Here is a 20,093-nt window from a genome sequence, read left to right as displayed (position 1 = left end):
ATCAAATAAAAAACATTGCTCCTTCTAAGACAGCCATGCTTTCCAAAGGGCTAATTTGCCAGATCAGTTCATTAACATCTTGGGAAGAAGATGACAGCCCTCTGAAGAAAAGGGTACAGGAGACGGCCTGAGCTTCCCTGGCTTGTTTGCTACTCAGCTCTAACAACATCCAGTTGTGACTTCTTGCCCCAGACCCAGTGACCTCTGACTCATTGTCTCAGTCATTTTGGGCTGCCTGTGAGAATACCATAGATTTGGTGCCTCAGACGACAGATATTTATTTCCCATGATTCCAGAGGCTGGAAGTCTAACATCAGGGCAGCAACACGGTCAGCTTCTTGGCAAGGACACTTCTCTTGGTTCGCAGATGACTGTGAACCTTCTCACTGTGTCCTCACATGGTGGAGAGAAAGACCTCCTGTCCCTTGGCTCATTATAAGGGCGTTAATCCCACCAAGGGGAATCTGCCCTCATGACCTCATCTAACCATAATTATCCCCCAAGGGCCCCACCACCCAATATCATCACACTGGGGGTAACCACTTCAACACATGAATGGTGGGGAGGGGACACAAACATTCATTCCATGGCAAACATTCACCCACTTTTTGTCCTATTCTCAACTTCTATTCTCTCTGCCTTGGTAGTAAAAATTCTTACCCCATTGTCACCCAGAATGCCCAGAAATCATCTTGAACTCTTCTGCTATTTCCTACCTTCTCTCTCACTATTTCTTAAATCCTTCATCGACTTCCACATCCACTGTTACTATCTGAGTTTTGTAGCATCATAACTTCTCACCTGGGTTTTTGGCAGGGTTTCCTACTTGGTCTTGTTCCTGCTCACTGATTCATTTCCCGTTCTGCAACCAGAGTGATCACTCCAGATGGAGGGATGATCATGGCACTCTTGATCATGGCACTCCTTTCAGTTGCTGAAATGCCACATTCCCTTGCCCTCTTCTAGGCTTTCAAATATGGCATCCCTCTCTTGGAAAGCTCTTATTCCTTTAAAACCAATACTTTACCTAGTTAACTCCTATTCATTCCATGGCGTCTCTGCACTTCCTCCTAGAAGCCCTCCTGGAGTGTTTGTGTGTGTGTGTGTAGGGGGAGCAGAATAACTACTTGGAAACCTTTTTAAAAAGTCAATTTCTGTGCCTCATCTCTGGAGATTTAGATTTAGTGGGTAGTGGTGGAGGCCAGGGATTTGCATTTTAGTCAACATTCTGATGTGGATGGCCTGTAGACCACCCTTCAAGAAGCCCTATTTTAAAATTTCCATTTTATATCTGTGGAACTGAATCACAAGAAATCATGTTTCACACAGTAATCAAGGGAGCAGGTTCAAATCATAGAAAGATCCAGATGATGAGAGTCTTATTTTGGCTTCTCTATTAACCAGAATAAGACACTGATAGGGCAAATCACTTAATCTCTCTAAGTCTGAATGTCTCCATTTATTTTAAAAAACAGATTAATAGTTCTCTGTATTGCCATCCCTAAGACTGACTGTAAAGACCAAATGATCTCAGTAGATATACTATACAAATGTAAGAAAATGTTCTCTTTAGAACTCTGTTTATTGAGCTCCTTAATAAAAGGAATTATTTGTAGTCACTAGACTGTATTCATTAAGATAGAAAGGAGACTCACACTTTAGAAAGATAGCTACATGGTCAAATAGAAAATAAGTTTTTGCTTAATTTCTAATTAAAACAAAGACTTGTTAACCAGAATATCCTACTCCTGAACATTCTTTTTTTTTTTTTTAAAGATTTTATTTTATTTATTTACTGGGGAACAGGTCAGAGGCATGGGAGGGTGAGAGAACTCACCAGAGACAGAGTGGGGAGCAGAACAAGCAGAAGGACCAAAGACACTGCTGAGGGGAGCAGCAGGCGAGGCAGGAGAGGTCTGCCGTGCCATGTGGGTTTCTCCCTGGCCGGCCGGGAATCGAACCTGCACTGCAGAGGCTGCAGACAGCTTCACAGCGTGGTGTGCAACCCCTTGAGCCACTGGGAAGGCCCCCTACTCCTGAACATTCTGATTTTCATATAAATAGTATAAATTTTTTAACAATGACACATTTTTGTGAGTTCTAGGGGAGAAAATATTTACAAGTCATATAGCCAATAAGGGATTAATATCCAGATTAGTAAGGGATTAATATCCAGAATATAGAGACCCTTAACACTGAATAACAACAAGAACAACAAAACCCATTCCAAAATGGGCAAAGGATTTCAATAGACAATTTTTCAAAAATAAATAGGCAACAAGTAAACAGGCAATATCACTCAAAACTACAACGAGATACCACCCTGAACCTGCTGTGATGGCCATTATAAAACAATCAAACCAGAATCGTTGACAAGGATGTGAAGAAATTGGACCCCTTGTACACAGTCGGTGGGAATGTAAAATGGTGCAGTCACTGTGGGAAACACTATGGCAGTTCCTCAAAAATTGACATAGAATTTCCGTAGGACCCAGAAATTCTACTTCTAGATATAGACCCAAAAGAATTGAAAGCAGAGTCTCAAAACTGTATTTGTTTCCCCAGGTTCATAGAAGCATTTTCGCAATACTTGAAACGTGTCCATTGATCAACAACTGGATAAGCAAAATGTGGCATGTGCATACTATGGAATACTGTCTAGCCATAAAAAAGGAAGAAAATTCTCTAATATACTACAACATGGATGAAACTTGAGAATAGTATGCTAAATGAAATAAGCCAATCACAAGAAGACAAATGCTATATGATTTCACGTATGTCAGGTACTTAGCCAACATCAGAGAGATAGAAAACAGAATAAATGACCTTTAGGAAATGACAAAGCTATGGTTCTAAGAACCACTGTTGCCAGGAGCTAGGAAGGAGGGAGGGCCGTGATTACAAAGGGAGTCCTGGAGGGAGTTTGTTTGAGAGGAGCAGAATTATTCTGTACCCTCGTTGTGGTGATAGTTACAAGGAGTCTTTCTTGTGCTAAAATTCATAACCTGTACACAGAAATAAGCACTTGTAGCATATGTTAATTAAAAGTAAAATTAATGAATTGGCCCAATTCAAGGTAGCTGTTTTTCTTGCCAAGAAAATAGCAACCCAAAGGGTTGGAGTTTGCAGAAAGAGCAAAAAAAATATCAAAGATACAGGAGAGTAGGCAGGAAGGGGGAATGAGAACATGCATGCTGGGTGAACAACTGTGAGGACTTTTTCATTCCTTTTCCCTTTTGAGAGTCATGCCCTAAAGATCAGTCTGTCAACTTCCTGGGGCTGCCTCTTCCTTTCTTCAGCCTAAAACTATTCTGGTTACCTTTCATTTCCATTGTTTCTCCTAAAAGGCACAGAACACCTGAGTTCAGCACTCACTTTGAAGGTGAGCTTTACTCCCAGATTGCCTCATGCTCCCAAAATACTCAGAATGGTTGGTTAAGCCTTAAAGCAAATCAAATTTTGTGACAGTTCTAACATTAGAATTCAGAAGGAAACAGGGGAAAGGAATTTTCCATAGCAGCTCTCTTCTTTACCTTCAATTGCCCCCTCTTGCTTGAAGTTTCTAGAGATAAAAGGCAAGACAAATGTGTCATTTTCAATTTTTAGTAGCCATCTTAAACACAGCAAGTGAAATCAATTTTAATACTATATTCTGCTTAACCCAATATATCAAAATGTTATTTCAACATGTAATCAATATAAAAATTATTAATAAGATGTTTTGCACTAAGATATTATATTAATGAAATATTTTTGTACTAAGTCTTTGAAGTCCAACATTTTACATTTAAAGTACATCTCAATTTGACCTAACCAACAGCTAGTAGGCGCTGTATAAGACAATATAGGTCTGGAATGTTCACTTTGGAAGCCGATACAGTCTCTATTTGTACTTTGAAACTATTCTTCATTCACTCATTGGTCAACAAACACTGGAATGTCTACTGCACCAAGCATTAGGCTAGAAACTGGAAATGCAAACATAAAGGAGACATCATTTGCCCTAAAGCTCAGACTGTGGGGGTGAGAGAAACAAAGAGACAATTACAAAATACCATGAAAGATTCATGACATACATGTACTCTATTTTATAAGCACCTGAAAGGGAAGGGAGAGTCCCTAAACGTAATCTCAGAGTTGGCCCTGAGCTGGCTTCCAGGTGTGTAATAGCTCTGTGAAGGGCATTCCAGAGGTACCAGCAGGAGCAAAAGCATTGAAATAAGAGGAGTGGGCCCCAGGAACCTCCTAAGAGTGCATATTAGGGCTAAGAGGAAAGAGAAGAAAGGGGATAGGTAAGCAAAGCCAGGGAAGACCCTGGTTTAGCTTCTAAAATAATCTCCTTCGCTTCCTACAATTTCGGAAGAGGTGAAACCGAGGTGCAATGCACATGACAATGGATTTTAGCTTTTGCTGGAAAGAGTCGCTGCTCCTCTGCACCAGCTGCTCCATGAGGGCAAGGCCGTCTGCTTGGCTCATCTGGCCTTACCCCAGGGCCTGCAGCTCCCCTGGCTGGCGGTGTGGGCGCTGCAAGGCTCGCGAGATGGCTGGGGTTCCTTCACTCTTTCCCTTACAGACCTCCCCACCACCCGCAGCTGAGAGGAAAGCGGGTGCCTCACAGCCTGCACTTCAAAAGTCCTTTGAAGTTCAGGGTCAGGTGTCCACTATGGGCTCCACCACAACCCACCACCCAGGACTGCGCATAATTCAGATGAATTTACAGAACGCACATCGACAAATAAAAAGGTGACTTGAGGACACGGGGTGACTCGACCTGCCAAGGTCAAGGCCAGGTTTCCCCCCTTGGTGACCAGAGCCCTCAGCCTTGCTGAAGGAAGCCTGGCCCCGAGTCCCAGGGCCCCCCCACCCTTGGAGAGGTAGCCAAGGCGCGACCGCTTAACGCGCCTCTCCGGGAGGCGCCACCTCGGGAGGAGCGGGGGAGGGACCAGCCGCGCCCTCGCGCGACGGGCGGTCCCCGCAGTCCCCAGCGCCGGAAGACCCGAGTCCCGCCGCCCCCGCACGGGCAGCCCCCGGGGCGCTGCAGCGCGGAGCTGACCCCGCCGGCAGCCGAGCGGCCGCCACCCCGCCCCGCGCGCGGAGAGAGAGGGTGGAGCGGCTTGATCGCCGCAGCCAATAAAACCAGCGGGTTCCTGGTCCGATCTCCGGTGAGGCTCTCTATTGGTCTCCACCCGGGTCTCGGCCCACCGAACCTTCGCGACCCGAGCCAATCGCGAGGCAGCAGGACGGCCCGGGTTCCCCCGGCGGGCGCGGGCTGCGGGCGGCGACCGGCGCGGGGTGGCTCGGAGCGGGCGTCCGTGACAGGCGGCGGGAGCCGGCACCCCCTCCCCAGCGCGGCGCGCCGCCGGCTCCACCATGGAGCCCGCCGTGTCGCTGGCGGTGTGCGCGCTGCTCTTCTTGCTCTGGGTGCGCGTGAAGGGGCTGGAGTTCGTGCTCATCCACCAGCGCTGGGTGTTCGTGTGCCTCTTCCTCCTGCCGCTCTCGCTCATCTTCGACATCTACTACTACGTGCGCGCCTGGGTGGTGTTCAAGCTGAGCAGCGCGCCGCGGCTGCACGAGCAGCGCGTACGGGACATCCAGAAGCAGGTGAGCGCGCCCGCGTGGGGCGCCGCGCGCGGGGCTCCGTGCGTTCTCGGCGGGGCGCGCGGCGCAGGGAGGTGCGCGGTGCGGGGGCAGCCGAGACCACGGAGGAGGTGGCGCTGGGGCGCATTGGAACTAAACGGAAAAGGGATGGGGAGAGGGCTTCCCGGGGAGGAAACCGAGTGAGCAAAAGCGGTGGGGGAACAGATCATTGCTCGCATGTTTGTGGCGTGCCGGCTGTGCAGCGCGCGTGCGGTGGCTGGCTGGGTGGAAAGGATCGTAGCTAGGGGAAGGTGAGCGGTAGCTACCGCCTGGCCCTGGAGATTTCAGGGGAGGGAAGGCTTCTGGGAGGTGGAGCTGGCCCTGGAGACTGGAAAGTGGAGGAAATGAGCGGGGAGGTTTGCGTCCGGTGCAGACTCTCGTGTGAGGTCCAGCGTGGCAGAAGGTTGGAAAGTCAGTTTAGCGCTGGGTTGTGGGAGAGACTGAGTTTGGAGTTTACTCTGTAGCTGCAGGGAGCTGTTTAGAAAAGTGAAAAGGTAGCACCCAGCCTCTTCACCAGGCTGGGTGCTCACTCTGGGCGAGGCAAGGAGCCACCTCCCAGTAACTCTCCATCCTCCCAGTGTCAGCCCTGCAGAAGCTGTGCCCCTGCCGCTGCTCAGAGTAGAGCCCTCTTCTCGAGTCCAGGGCTGGCACGGGCATCGAGCTTAGGTATTTTCTTGACTCCCTTGCCCCTCCTAGTTCTCTTCACTGATGGGCATCAGGTTGCAAAGAGATTCTGTTTCCTGCGGCCACCCTCATGGCAGGTGTAGCAGCCTCCATGTTCTGTTTGTGCTGTGGTGGGTCCTCGGAAAAGGAGCATGAAGATGGATGCTGAGAGTCTGGGGGGTGGGGGGTAGTAGCCCTTGGTGGGTGGGAGAGGGCAGCGTCTGGGAGTGCCTTGCTCTGACAGCTCTGGGTTTTGCTGGTCACAGTGACAGCTCTAGACCCTGGCTTCCCAACTGTACCCTCCAGCTCTTTCCATGGTTTCAGATTCTCCCTGTACATGCTTCACTCCCCCATCAGAGTGTGGGTGCCTTGAAGGCACCTGACTCACCCTGACCCGTTGAACCAGTGAGTAATTAATTGCCTAAACTGCACCAAAGGACTCACTGTGGACAAGAGGACAAGAGCCTCTGCCAGACCAGCCCACAGCCCTGGACCTGCCATGTGTCACACACAACCCGTGCTGCTAATGTCCTATTTCTAATCCTCACAGCAACCCTGCTAGGTCTTGTGTCTGTTGTAAATCATGTGCCCAATGTGATAGAGCTAGTAAATAGGTAGAAACCCAGGTCAGCCTGATTTCATAGTCTGAATGCCGACATTTCTTCTCCAACACTTTCCATCTCCCTGTTGGTTTGGTTCTGTTGCCTCATCATGGTTGCAATAGCTACCTGATGAGTTGCCCTATTTCCGGGTCCTCCCCTCCCTTTTTGACTGACACAAAGTCACAAAGGTGACTTTCCAATGTATTTACTCCCTAACAAAAATCTTGGTTAGCTCCAACCAATATGACTTCCCACATAAACTTCCTGGGATGCACCATTCAGCTTGAATTCGAGACCCCCCAATCCATACCCCCCACACCTCTGAGCTTATGTCATATCTGGGACGGCAGGGTCGGGCAGGCAGGGCATGCTTGGAAGAATCATTTCTCTTGGCCCTTCAGCCCCTACTCACAGGAATGCCTTCCTCAATAATGCCCTCAAAACCCTCTACTTCACATGGCACCTGGCCCTCTGAAGGTAGGAAAGTTCTTCCCCATGTTGACCTGTTTGCCTCATCAACTCAACACAGTCTTCTCCAAGACTCCTGGTTGCAAGTGATAGAAATTCAACTCAGACTCAACTTGAGCAAAAACGGACTTTATTGACTCAGGTCCTGAAAAGTCCAGGAGTAAAGTGGTTCAGGCACGACTGATCAGGATCCCACTCCCTGTCTCCGTCTCCATCCATCTTCCATCTCTGGCTCTGCTTTCTTCTGAGTTGACTTCATTCTCAGGAAAGCCATCTCCTTGGGGAGGAGCCAACAGTTTGCTCCCCAGCCAACAGGGGTGGGGGGGAGCAACAGTTTCTGGCTTAACATTCAACCAGTTTAGCAGCCCTGGTAAAGCCAGAGTGCCTCTCCTAGAACTGGTCTTATTGGCTAGATGTGGCTTCCAGGTCCATCCCTGAACAGGTCGCTGTGTCCGGGAGGATAGAGACTGAGCTCAGTCATGTGCCCACCTCCTGGGGTAGAGGGTGTAGAATGAACATCACTTGGACCAAAGGAAGAAGGGAATGTTAGAAGCAGATGAAGAGGAACTGGGTTTTTGCACATCACAGCAACAGATATCCACCTTCCTGCTCTCGTGCGTCTCAGCGGGAAGGGAACATTTGCTCTGGTGTTCCTGCTGGGCTTGTCATCTTCTGCGTCATTTGTTCCCTGTGGTTTGTCCTTTGGTCAGTTACAGGAGTGGCTTCGCAAAGGTACTCCCCCTCCAAGTGATAGATGAGTCAATACACACCAGTGCTTAAAATGGGGCTTGGCACATGATAAGCCTCAAGAAGCATTAGCCTTATCCCATTCACTATTCATATAAGCCCATTTCTCCTTCCAGGCTGACAGTGGATCGTCCTGTCTGTGATCTGGGCTGTGCCCTTCAGTGGTTGTGTGACCTTGAGCAGTTCTCTTGCCTCTCAGTTTTCTTATCAGCCAAGGGGACTGGTGATCCCAACCTCCTAGGATTGTTGTGAGAGTTTAATAAGACAGTGTGTACAACATGTGCCTGGAACAGTGGGCACACCCGGTGGTTGGTTATCATTTATATAATTGCTATTCTCACTGTTACAAACCGTATCCTGAAGATCCCAGTTAGGGTTAATGTTTCCCAAGCACTTTGATCCTGTGTTCTAGCTCTTTATTCTACTTTATACTGTGGCGACAGCTCGACTTTTCTGTCAGCCTCATAGCCTGGGAGATCCCAGAGGGGAAGGCCAGTGCCTATAAGGAGGCAGAGCTCAGTAAATGTTTGTGATGGGCAAAGGCTTGGGTCTTAGCCCCCTCTCCTGAAAGCAGGGCTCTGAGCTCAGCCTCTGTCTGTGGTCACAGGTTCGGGAATGGAAGGAGCAGGGCAGCAAGACCTTCATGTGCACAGGGCGCCCCGGCTGGCTCACCGTCTCACTACGCGTCGGGAAGTACAAGAAGACACACAAAAACATCATGATCAACCTGATGGACATTCTGGAGGTGGACACCAAGAAGCAGGTGAGAGCATGTGCTCCTGGCTCTGGGAGTGAGCAGGGCACTGCCCGTGGTGTAGGAGACTCGTGGAGAGCTTAGCTCACCATTGCCATCCTCCAGAGCCTCATGACCGTGAAAGAGATTGGTTGAGTCTCTTCATGTGCATCGTTGCCATTTGTGTGTCATCTTAGGTGGCGTGCCCGTACAAACCTTCTGCCAAGATTTTTTATTGGGTTGTTTGTTTCCTTCTTATATATTCCAGAAACAAATCTTTCATCAGTTGTTTGCAAATATTTCCTCCCAGGCTTTGGCTTGTCTTTTGAAATCCAGAACTTTTTAATTTTGATGACGTCCAGTTTATTAATTTCTTCTTTTGTAAGTAGTGCTTTCGATGTCTTTTGTAAGACATCTTGCCCTAATCTATGTTACAAAAGTTCTTTCCTATGTTTTCTTCTAGAATTATTATAGGTTTAGATTTTACATTTAGGATTGTGGTTCATTTAATTTTTGCATGTGGTAGGTATGAGCTAGGGGTCCCAAAAATTATGTTGGCATGTGGATCTCTGTTTCAGCACTCTTTTATTGAAAGGATGATTCCTCCACCCCCCCACCCCCCCACACACACACTGAATTGCCTTTCCATCTTTGTTGAAAGCATCTGTCCATACACATGGGTCTGTTTCTGGACTCTTCTGTCCTGTTGACCTGTTTGCCCATCCATATGCCAATACCACATTGTCTTGATTACTGTGACTTTATAAATTGTAAGTTCTTAAGAATGAGTTGGCAAGTATTCCTTCCTTTTCATCTTCCTGAATAAATTTGTGTAGAATTAGTATAATTTCTTTGTTCAGTAATTAGTGGAATTAACCAATGAAATAATGTAGGCCTGGAGTTTTTCTTTGAGAGCAAGTTTTTAACCACAAATTAAAATTTAAAAAATAGATGTAGGGCACTTTAGGGTTTTTGTTTCTTCTTGGTGAGTTTTGGTAATTTACATATAAAAATATTTATCCATTTCCCTAAGTTGTATAACTTATTGACATAAAGTTATTCATCATATTTCCTTAATGTTCTTTGAACATCTTTAGCAGCTGTAGCAATGTCATATCTTTCACTGATGTTGGTAAAGTGTACCTGGTTTTATTCTGAGCCATCCATCCATCTGGCTACATGGTAATCAGTTACATTGATTTCAAAGAACTAACTTTGGTTTCATTGATTTTCTTCCCCCTATTTTTTGTTTTCTATTTCATTGATTTCTTCTTTGATCTTTGTAATTTCCTTTTATTATTTTGGGTTTAATTTTACTCTTCACTTTCTAGTATTTTAAGGAAGAAACTGAGGTAGTTGACTTAAGAACTTTGTTCTAATACAGATATTTAGTACTAAAGGTTTGCCCATAAGCAATGTTCTAAAGCCTTCCCACACATTTTGATGTGTAAACTTTTATTTTTATCAGCTCAAAATACTTTCTGGTTTCCCTTTCTGCTTTGACTCATGGGTTATTTAGAAATACCTTAACTTCCAAATTTTTGACAGATCTTTCTGGAAAATTCACTTGTAGTCAGAAAACATACTTTGTATGATTAGACCATTTTTCTATGTATTGAGATTTACTTTATGACCCAGAATATGGTCTGTCTTGCTAGGTGTTACAAGTATTTTTTTGTTAAGATTTATTTATTTATTTATGCATACAAGAACTGGGGCACAGCCAGCGGTGCAGGAGGTGAGAGGATTCACCAGAGACAGATTGGGAACAGAACAGACAGACTGACTGAAATACACTGCTGAGGGGAGCAGCGGGCAACACAGGAGAGGTCTGCTGCACCATGTGGGTAGCTCCCTGGCCGGTGATTGAACTCGTGCTGCAGAGGCTATGGATAGCTTCATAGTGTTGCATCTTAACCCCTTGCACCACAGGGAGTCCCCACAAGTATTTTTAAAAACATGTATTGTTTTGCTTGAGAGTGGTGTGTGCTATAATTGTCAATTAAGTCAAGTTGGTTGATAATGTTGTTCAAGGCTTCTATTTCCTTATGAACTTTCTTTCTATTCTCTTATTATTGAAAGAGGGATATTGAAATCTCTGCCTGTGACTGTGGATTTATTCTTTCCTGTTTTTTTTGATAGTAGCCACCCTAAAGGTTGTGTACATATTTGAAAGATATTCGGTATGGAATTGCAGGCTGATATTTTTTTTTCAGTAATTGAAAGATGCTGAACTGTCTTCTTCTTTGCATGGTTTCCAAAAAGCTTACCTTTGTTCCTCTGCATGTACTGTGTCTTTTTTGTCCTCTGACTGCATTTAAGATTTCTTCTTTATTGCTAGTTTTGAGCAGTTTTATTGTGAAGTGCCTTGGTATTGCTTTCTTCATAATCCAGGTGCTTGGCATTAATTGTAAATTTTGATGAAATTTGGAAAATTCAGGGCCTTTATTTATTCAGCTATTTTTTTCTGTCCCCTCCTCTCTCTCCTTTGAGAATATCCAGATGGAAGAGATGTGTAGGGCAAGGTATGAGGAAGAATATGGAGCTTCTATGTTCTATCCAGTTCCACCATGCTCCATGTGTTCACCAGCCTTGCCATCAGGCCACTGAAGTTGTTCCACAGCTCAGCTCTCTGATAAGCTGTTCATTTTTAATTTACTGTTCTTTTCTTCTGCAGTGTCTAATTTGCCATCAATCCCAGCCAGTATATTTTTCATCTCAGATGTTGTAGTCTTCATTTCTAAAAGTTTGATATCGGTCTTTTTACTATCTATTTAATCTCTACTTAATTCTCTGAACAAAAGGAAAATAGTACTAATAACTATTTTAATGTCCTTGTTTGCTAATTTTAATACCTGTGATAATTTTGGGTGTGTTTTCTGAAAACATTTTACTTTTCATTATGGATCAAATTTTCCGCCTCTTTGCGTGCCTGGTAAACCGTGATTGGATTTTAAACTTCATGAACTTTACTTTATTGGGTATTGTAGTCCCAGAAATCTCTTTATGCTTGTCCTGTGAGACAACCAAGTTACTGGGAAGTAATTTGGTCCTGTTAGGTCTTGAGATTTCAGGTGGGATCAGAACAGCATTTAGATCTGGGGGTAATTTCTCCCCACTGCTGACACAAGACCATTCTAATGACTCTACCCAGTGCCCTGTGAATCATGAGGTTTTTCAGTCCAGCTTGTGAGAATAGGCCACAATATTTCCTGCCATCTGAGCCCTGACACTATTGCACATTACCCTTTCCAGTGGTTCTTTCCCTGGCCTTAGCCTCAGGTAATAGCCTTGTGTGGGTATAATTTTCTCCTCTCCAGTACTCTGTCCTGCGATTTTATTCACCTTGGTCTTTGTCTTGCAATTCTTTCACCTTGGTCTTCTGGGCTCACAACCCGGAGTCCCCTGGGCTGTACCTGGCCTCCCTTTCCTGCATGCCTTAACTCCAGGCAGCTAGCTGGCACATTCCCAGAACTCACCTGGTTTGTTGCCTGTCTCTCTCTCTCAGTGATCATTTACTTCACTGCCCGATGTCCTCTCTGTTGAAAACTTCTATTTCATGTATTTTGCCTGCTTTGTGGTTTTTTATGTGTTTTTTTTTTTTTTTTGTGGTTGTGTGTGTGTGTGTGTGTGTGTGTGTGTGTGTTTAAGGCAGCAGGGTACATCTGTTCCCTGTTGCTCTATCTTGGCTAGAAGCAGAAGTTCACATGATGGCATGTTAATGTGTTTATTAAAAATTGTGTTTCCCAACATTTAATGATAAGAGGTGATAATCATAGTAAGTTTTAAATTTTAAAAAGCAAGAAAAGTATGTGTATGTGTTTGTGTATAAAACATAAAAAAGTTATGCAGATATGCATGGAAAAAGACTGAGAGTAAATTCTCTGGTATTAGCATTGATAATTCTGAAAAACTGTAGAAGGATGGATGATTATATGCTGTTTCTTCCAAATAAATGAGTATTTTCCCCCCTATAATCTAGAGGAAAAAGAAAGTAAGTGTAAAGATATGTGAAAGGATAAGATTATACACTAGGGAACACCAGAGCCAGAAGCCCCATTTGCTGTAATAAAAGGCGTGGAATGCTCTAGAAAAGGGCTGTAGCAGCCGTGGAGGGTTGCCTGCCCTCTTTGTCATGAAGGTTTGTCACAGTGCCATCTGTGTGCAGAAGCCTCCGTCGGACCTGGAAGCCTGCTTGTGACTCAGTTGTCTCTTTTTGTGTCAACAGATTGTCCGCGTGGAGCCCTTGGTGACCATGGGTCAGGTAACTGCCCTTCTGACTTCCATTGGCTGGACTCTGCCTGTGCTGCCGGAGCTGGATGACCTCACAGTGGGTGAGGACTTAGTCAACCCTAGATCAGGCCTGAGGCGCCTTGGCCCTCTTCCTGCCCAGTTCAGGAGTCACCCCATCCCATCTATGACAGAAGTCATCCTGTCTCTACTTGCCCAACTTCAAAGAGAGGGTGTCCACTGCCGCCATCTACCTCTGAATAGCTCAAATTATGAGATAGCACTTTCTCATCTCTAACTCCAATCTGTTTCCTTGTGACCTATATCCTTTGCTCCAGTTCTAGCCTCTGGGCACTCAGAATAAACCTAGTCTGTCATTCCTTCTATGGAATTCATGGTCCACAAAGCCTTGTCTTCTTTGGGGGAAATACTTTCTGTTCCTTTAACTGTTCCCATAGAACACATTTCCCACCACAGATCTAACCCTCCTTTTCATTAAAGTCCCTCCAAATGTGCTCACAAGTTTGTAAGTTGGGTCTGGCCAGAGGTAAGGGTGTGATGTCCTGATGGGGTTCTCCTACCACCTCCCCCACCCCCCGAGCAAACCCTCACACTCCCAGCTTAGCCCTTCCTCTCTCCTCTCTAGATCCACAGAGACAGGATAGCCCATATAACCCTCCTTCATGCTTTAGCTTCCCTAGCTCCACTGAAGTTCCCTTTACCCTATTCTCCCCAAACTTGCCCCCTGCAATTCCACCTGGCTAACATGTGTGTCTCTGCAGGGGGTTTGATCATGGGCACGGGCATCGAATCATCATCCCACAAGTATGGCCTGTTCCAGCATATCTGCACAGCCTACGAACTGGTCCTGGCCGATGGCAGCTTTGTACGGTGCACACCGGTGAGCTCAGAGACAGGAAACAGTCCCACCAGCCAACCCTGGGCATCTAGAACCCTGGAGTTGGGGAGCTGGCTCCCCAGGGGTGCTTCATTTCAAATACAGTTGTTCAGCCTGTGTCTATATCCAGACTATGTGCTCAGACACTGTTGTTAATGCTTCATGTATATTAAGGCATTTAATTAATTCAACAACTTTAGAGATAGGTACTATTATTAGCCACAATATACAGATAGGAAACTAAGAAGAAGTGACTGTACTTCCCCAAGGTTTTCACGCCCAGATTATGGGTTCCCAGGTCAGTGTCCTTCGCCATTCACTGCACCACATTGGAGCCTCCGCTTCTGAGCTCTATATCACAAACTGTGAGGAACTTTTTTTGGACAAATGGAAGACACTTCTACTGGGCATTTTTTGCTAAGGTGTGGGATGGGATTGAAACTAAAATAAGCTCAGCTCTCTCCCAGCGTATCTAAGAGACACCCGGAATGAGGGGGACAGGCCTCTACATTAGTAGTAGATGTTCAAAGAGGTCCCCAGAGATGCTGGCCTCTTGGAAGAGTCCAGGGCGGGACTCTGGCTTGAGATCTCTGGACTTGGACAAGAGAAACCCCTTTCCGGAGTCATGTCAATTCATCACATTTCCCTAGATGACTGGCTGGGCCCTGCCTTCTGACCTATTTATTGCCAACAGAGAAAGGAGACAAATATTTGTGAAGTACTTCCCTTCTCTGACAAATGTTTTCAGGAGGAAAACTAGATGCTTGGGTGAAGCTCCTAACATAAATCTGAGCACAGGGCAGGCACCTGGTTATTACTGCTGCCATCTGTACCCCATATGGTAGGAACCAGAGATACTAGCTTGGCCCACTTCTGCTGTTCTGGAGGCTTCTGTCCTGCAGAGCTTCCCTGTTCCACCCCCTAGTCCAACTGTACCCCACTCCTTTTCACAAGGAGCTTTATTATAATAAAAGAATCCATTTGAATTGGCCATATGGAAAGTCAGCTCTCTATTTCCAAGACAAATACCAGAACAAGAAAATGATCATTTGAAGCAGGTTTGTGAAGCCAGGTGAGGTGTTGCAGTTAAACACTGGATGGGAATAAGTCACTGCACTGACTTCTGGGGAGCCTTGGCTGAGCCATGTCACCTCTGAGCACCTTGCTTTCCTTACCTGTTCAGGTGGGAGTGCTAGTGCTTCCTGAGGCTCTGTGTTGGGGGTGGAGTGTCCATCCGCAGCTAATGGATGGGAAAGGCTTTGTGAATGTAGGTAATGGCCCAAAAGGAGGCATTTTAATGTCCCCTTCAACCCTGACCTTTAGTGCCCCATTTTGGGTCTGTGGGCAGTGGGGTTGCGGCCTCCCCCTGAATAGGCCAGGGGCCGCCCAGTGGAGAAGGGTGGAGGCGTTCTCTGTGGGCATCCCTAATAGAGGGCGATGGAAGGTCAAATGTCGTTGCCGAGGGAAAACTGAGGTCCAGAAAGTTTACGAAGTTCCTTGTTGGAGTTTACACAAGATGGTGATAGAGCAGGAATTTAGCCTGGTTCCTCATGCCCCTGTTGACCGTGTGCAGTAACTTGGAGTCCAGAGTTCAAGTTCTTGCCATGTGTTCACTCCCTCACAGTCGGAAAACTCAGACCTGTTCTATGCTGTGCCCTGGTCCTGTGGAACCCTGGGCTTCCTGGTAGCTGCCGAGATTCGCATCATCCCTGCCAAGAAGTACGTCAAGCTGAGGTTTGAGCCCGTGAGAGGCCTGGAGGCTATCTGCGACAAGTTCACCCGTGAGTCCCAGCGGCTGGAGAACCACTTCGTGGAAGGCCTGCTCTACTCCCTGGATGAGGCCGTCATCATGACCGGGGTCCTGACGGATGAGGCAGAGCCCAGCAAGGTAGGCGGGGCAGCAGCTGCCCTGGAAAAGGTCCAGGGAAAAGGCCTGGGTGTGTCGGGTGGAGCCACGGCCCCACCCCTATCTTGGCAGCTACCCTGTTAATGCGTGTCCTGGACCAGCTCACCTGGGACTCGGGCCAGAGGATCTTCTCATCAGAGCTCACCCCTTTACTCTGCCTCCACTTGTGTGTCTTGCTAGGTGTGATCTTTGAGCCTCACAGCAACCCCATTTTATAGATGAGGAAACCGAGTCCAAGAGATCATGTGAGCGTCCACAGAATGATACAGCCAATATTTGAGGAATTAATTTGATGCTTCAGAATCTAGATTGCCACTCCTACAGCTCACATTATGCATTTTTTTTATTAAAGATTTATTTTTTATTTATTTATGCATACAAGTGCTGGGGTGTAGGCCAGAGGTGCGGGAATTGAGAAGAGATTCACCAGAGACAGAGTAGGGAGCAGAACAGGTAGGCTGACTGAAATACATTGCAGAGGGGAGCAGCAGGCAAGACAGGAGACTGTGTCATGCTGGTTGGCTCCCTGGCTGTGGATTGAACTCTTGCTGCAGTGGCTGCATTGCTTTATAGTGCTGACGCTTAACCCCTTGCGCCACCAGGGAGGTCCCTATTTTTTATTTATTTTTTAAATTTATTTATTTATGCACACAAGAACTGGGGTACAGGCCAGAGGTGTGGGGGTGAGAGGATTCACTAGAGACAGTGGGGAACAAAACAGGCAGATTGACTGAAATACATTGCTGAGGGGAGCAGCGGGCGAAACAGGAGATGTCTGCTGTGCCAGGTGGGTTAACCCACTGGCCAGGGATTGAACCCGTGCTGCAGTGGCTGCTGAGAGCTTCACAGTGCTGAGACTCAACCCCTTGCGCCACCAGGGAGGCCCACAATTTTTTTTTTTTTTCCTGTGGGACCCTCGCCGGTGGCCGGGGATCGAACTGGCACTGCAGAGGCTGTGGGCAGCCTCCCAACCCAGCACTCAACCGCTGTGCCACTGGGGAGTCCCAGGCTCACAATTTTTAATAGCAATTTTTAATAGCGGTTTTTCCTCCATTTAGAAAGGATTTGTCCTTATTATGAGAGTCTTAGAGAGTTGTAGACAAGTAAAAAGAAAGAAAAGACTGCCTATAACCACGAAGCAAAGCCAGCTGTGTTTGGTAACCAGTCTATTTATTTCCCTTCCTTTGGTGCAGTGCATAGATTTTTCTTTTAAGTTTCCAAATCACAAAAGTAGCATCGCAGTGTTGAAATATAGACAGAAAAAGCTGAAGTATATTCCCCAGCCCACCCCAACCCCTCCCTGGCACCCTCCTGGAGTAACCAAAACCACTTAGAATGGTGTGCATTCTTCAAGGCCTCTTTCTGTGAGTGTGAGTGTGAGTGTGGGTGTGTGGCCATGCCCTCATTTCATTCCGTAGAACACCACCATTTTGCATGTAAATAATTAACCTCATTGCTTACTGAGGAGCAATTATATTGCTTAAAATATTTTGCTCTTACAAGCAAGATTACGTTGAAGATTCTTTTACATCTATCCTTGGCTCTTGTATGAACATTTCTATAGGTTTGAGTCCAAAGAAATGGGATTCCCACCCCAAAGGCTAGAGCACATTAAATACAGGCGTAGCTCCTTTTAGTTTCTTTTAAGTTTCTTTTTTCTCTTCATTGCACTCTGCAGATACTGCCTTTTTCTTTACAAATTGAAGATTTTGGCAACCCTGCATTGAACAAGTCTATTGGCGCCACCTTTCTAACAGCAAATGCTCACTTTTATCTCTATGTCCCATTTACACACTTAATGGATTGCAGTAAAGTGTAAACATATGCACTGAGAAACCAAAACATTCATTTGACTCACTTCATTGTGACACTTTATTGGAGCGGCTGCAAGATCTGGGAGGTGCCTGTGCTGACAGCTGTCACCAAGGGGCCCTCTGAGAAAGTTGTGCTGCAGGCCACTCAGGGATGGTGTGTGAGGATGCCCTTCCTTGCATCCTTGCCAACCCAGATAGTATTGCTCTTTCATTTTTGCCAATCTGAAAGGGTTAAAAATAGTGTCTCATGTTATTTTGCAATTTTCAGGTTAATTACAAGGTTGAACATCTTCTTGTGCAGTTTTTTGGTTTCTTGGTCTTCAGTTGTGATCACCTGTTCAAATTTGTGTTTTCATCTTTGTATCGTGATGAGCATTTCTCCATGTTGTGTCTTCCAAACCGTCACAACTGCGAAACATGGGCATTAAGTGAAAGTCCATCACTGACTAAATCGCTGCCCCATAATTGAAATTTCAAGTTGCTTCCACTTTTTCATGATTCTAATTAGTGTAGCAATGAGTATGTTTTGTCTATAATTTGACTAATATCTTAAAGTAGAATTAGCAGATCAGAGGATAGGTACTCTTTATTTATTTTTTTTTTTAAAGATTTATTTATTTATTTATACATGCACTGGGTACAGTCAGAAGCGCGGGAGGGTGAGAGAATTCACCAGAGCCAGAGCGGGGAGCAGAGCAGGCAGAAGAACTGAAATACACTGCTGAGGGGAGCAGCGGGCGGCAGAAGGGGTCTGCGCGCCATGTGGGACCCCCCTCCGGTGGCCGGCCAGGGAGCAGCTGGGAATCGAACCAGCGCTGCAGAGGCTGTGGGCAGCTTCGCAATCCAGTGCTCAACCGCTGCGCCACCGGGGAGGCCCCAGGATAGGTACTCTTTAGATGCTTCGGTACCCACATACATAAAATGTTTTAAAATTGGAAAGGACTTGAAAATCATGTGGTGCAGTTCCTTCTGCAAAGGAAATGAATAAGAAAGGGACTGCTCTGAAGACACAGCTAGCTTGGGGCAGTTTTGTGGGGTTTTTTTTAAAGATTGATTGATTTATTTATGCATATAAGAACTGGGGTACAGGCCAGAGGTGCAGGTGTGGGAGTGAGAGGATTCACCAGAGACAGAGTGGGGAGCAGAACAGGCAGATCTACTAAAATACACTGCTGAGGGGAGAGGTGGGCGAGGCAGGAGAGGTCTGCTGTGCCATGTGGGATGCTCCCTGGCTGGTTGACAGGGGATCCAATTCATGCTGCAGTGGCTGGCAATAGCTTGATAGCGCTGTCTTTAATCCCTGCACTGCCAGGAAAGCCCTTGGGGCAGTTTTAAACTTGGATCTGTGACTCCTCCTTTAGTATTTGGTGTCCTCCTTTCAACCTGTAGAACATGGCATCATCCACAAACATTGATGGAGCCCCCATTCCCTGTGGGGCACTGTATGGCGTGGAGGATGGGATATTAGAGCAGGAGCAGGAAAGCTGCACATGGAGTCCAAGGGCCCTGGCTCTGCCGTATCCTGGCCCCAGCCTGGTCGGCATTGGTCGCCCAGCCCCTCTGACCTGACAAGGATATCTAGGCCAGAGCTGGTCCAGCTTCTCTGAGACATTGCCCTAGAGGCTGCCAGTGGCGATAAACTGAGGAAGGGGGTCAACAGCAACACCACCCTCACTGTACCCATACTTCTGACATCTGTCTGATGTACTAGAGCCCTTTTCAGGTTACAAATAGGCAGCAGGAGTCATACCGCTTTTGAAATATTTGAATGTGCTGCTCTTATTCCCCAAGAAGATCAGACTTCTTTTTTGAGGAGCACTGCTTCTAGTTTGGCAGGCTGCTCAGGAATCAGTGAAGCGGCACTTAAGGCAGGCCCAATGTGGCCCTGCAAGAGGCAGCCCACCCCCATTTTACAGGGGAGCCCAGAGAGAGAAAGTAGCTGACTAGCTAAGTGCTGAACTGGAGCTTGGGTAGCAGCTGTGGAGAGATGGGCTCTCCGGGTTCTCACTCATATCCTGGGCTTCCCTGGCATCAAGGTTCCTGATGAGGCCTGGAACATCAGGTACCCCAAGTCTTGATTTCGTTATGCAGCTGGTGCCACTCAGGTGTGTGGCCAGGCCCCACCTGGGCTTAGATCAGGTTGCTATGTTCCTGTTTAGCAGGCCGAGCCAGCCTATAGTGTCTTTTGCCCTGTCCCATGCTATCTACGCTGAAACCGGCTTGGACAGACAGGTTCTTTAGCTCCAGTTCCTGCCACATTGTGGCCCCTGGTCCTCCGTGCAGAGTGACCTGAGGCACAGTGGGCCTGTACCCAGCTAGGCAGCAAGGGTTGGAAGCCAGAGATGGAGTTTGCCTGGCTCCAGGGTAGGGGATGGGGAGGGGTGAATGGCCAGTG

At 46.7% G+C, this 20,093-nt stretch overlaps 1 protein-coding gene across 1 annotated transcript in view; it reads left to right on the top strand.

Annotated features, from left to right (window-relative positions):
* The first annotated feature begins 5,244 nt into the window (after positions 1-5,244).
* Positions 5,245-20,093, top strand: part of DHCR24 (24-dehydrocholesterol reductase) — a 29,365-nt gene continuing 14,516 nt past the window's right edge. Inside the window, exons 1-5 of the mRNA XM_037498201.2 lie at positions 5,245-5,601; positions 8,725-8,880; positions 13,079-13,184; positions 13,863-13,981; positions 15,603-15,866. Of these exons, the coding sequence (XP_037354098.1) occupies positions 5,371-5,601; positions 8,725-8,880; positions 13,079-13,184; positions 13,863-13,981; positions 15,603-15,866 (876 nt within the window). The 5' untranslated portion in view covers positions 5,245-5,370. The remainder of the gene's footprint in view (positions 5,602-8,724; positions 8,881-13,078; positions 13,185-13,862; positions 13,982-15,602; positions 15,867-20,093) is intronic.

Source organism: Talpa occidentalis, unplaced genomic scaffold (assembly GCF_014898055.3).
Source record: "Talpa occidentalis isolate TD23 unplaced genomic scaffold, MPIMG_talOcc4v2.1 talOcc4.9, whole genome shotgun sequence".
NCBI lineage: Eukaryota > Metazoa > Chordata > Mammalia > Eulipotyphla > Talpidae > Talpa > Talpa occidentalis.
This window is presented reverse-complemented; position numbering and strand designations above follow the sequence as displayed.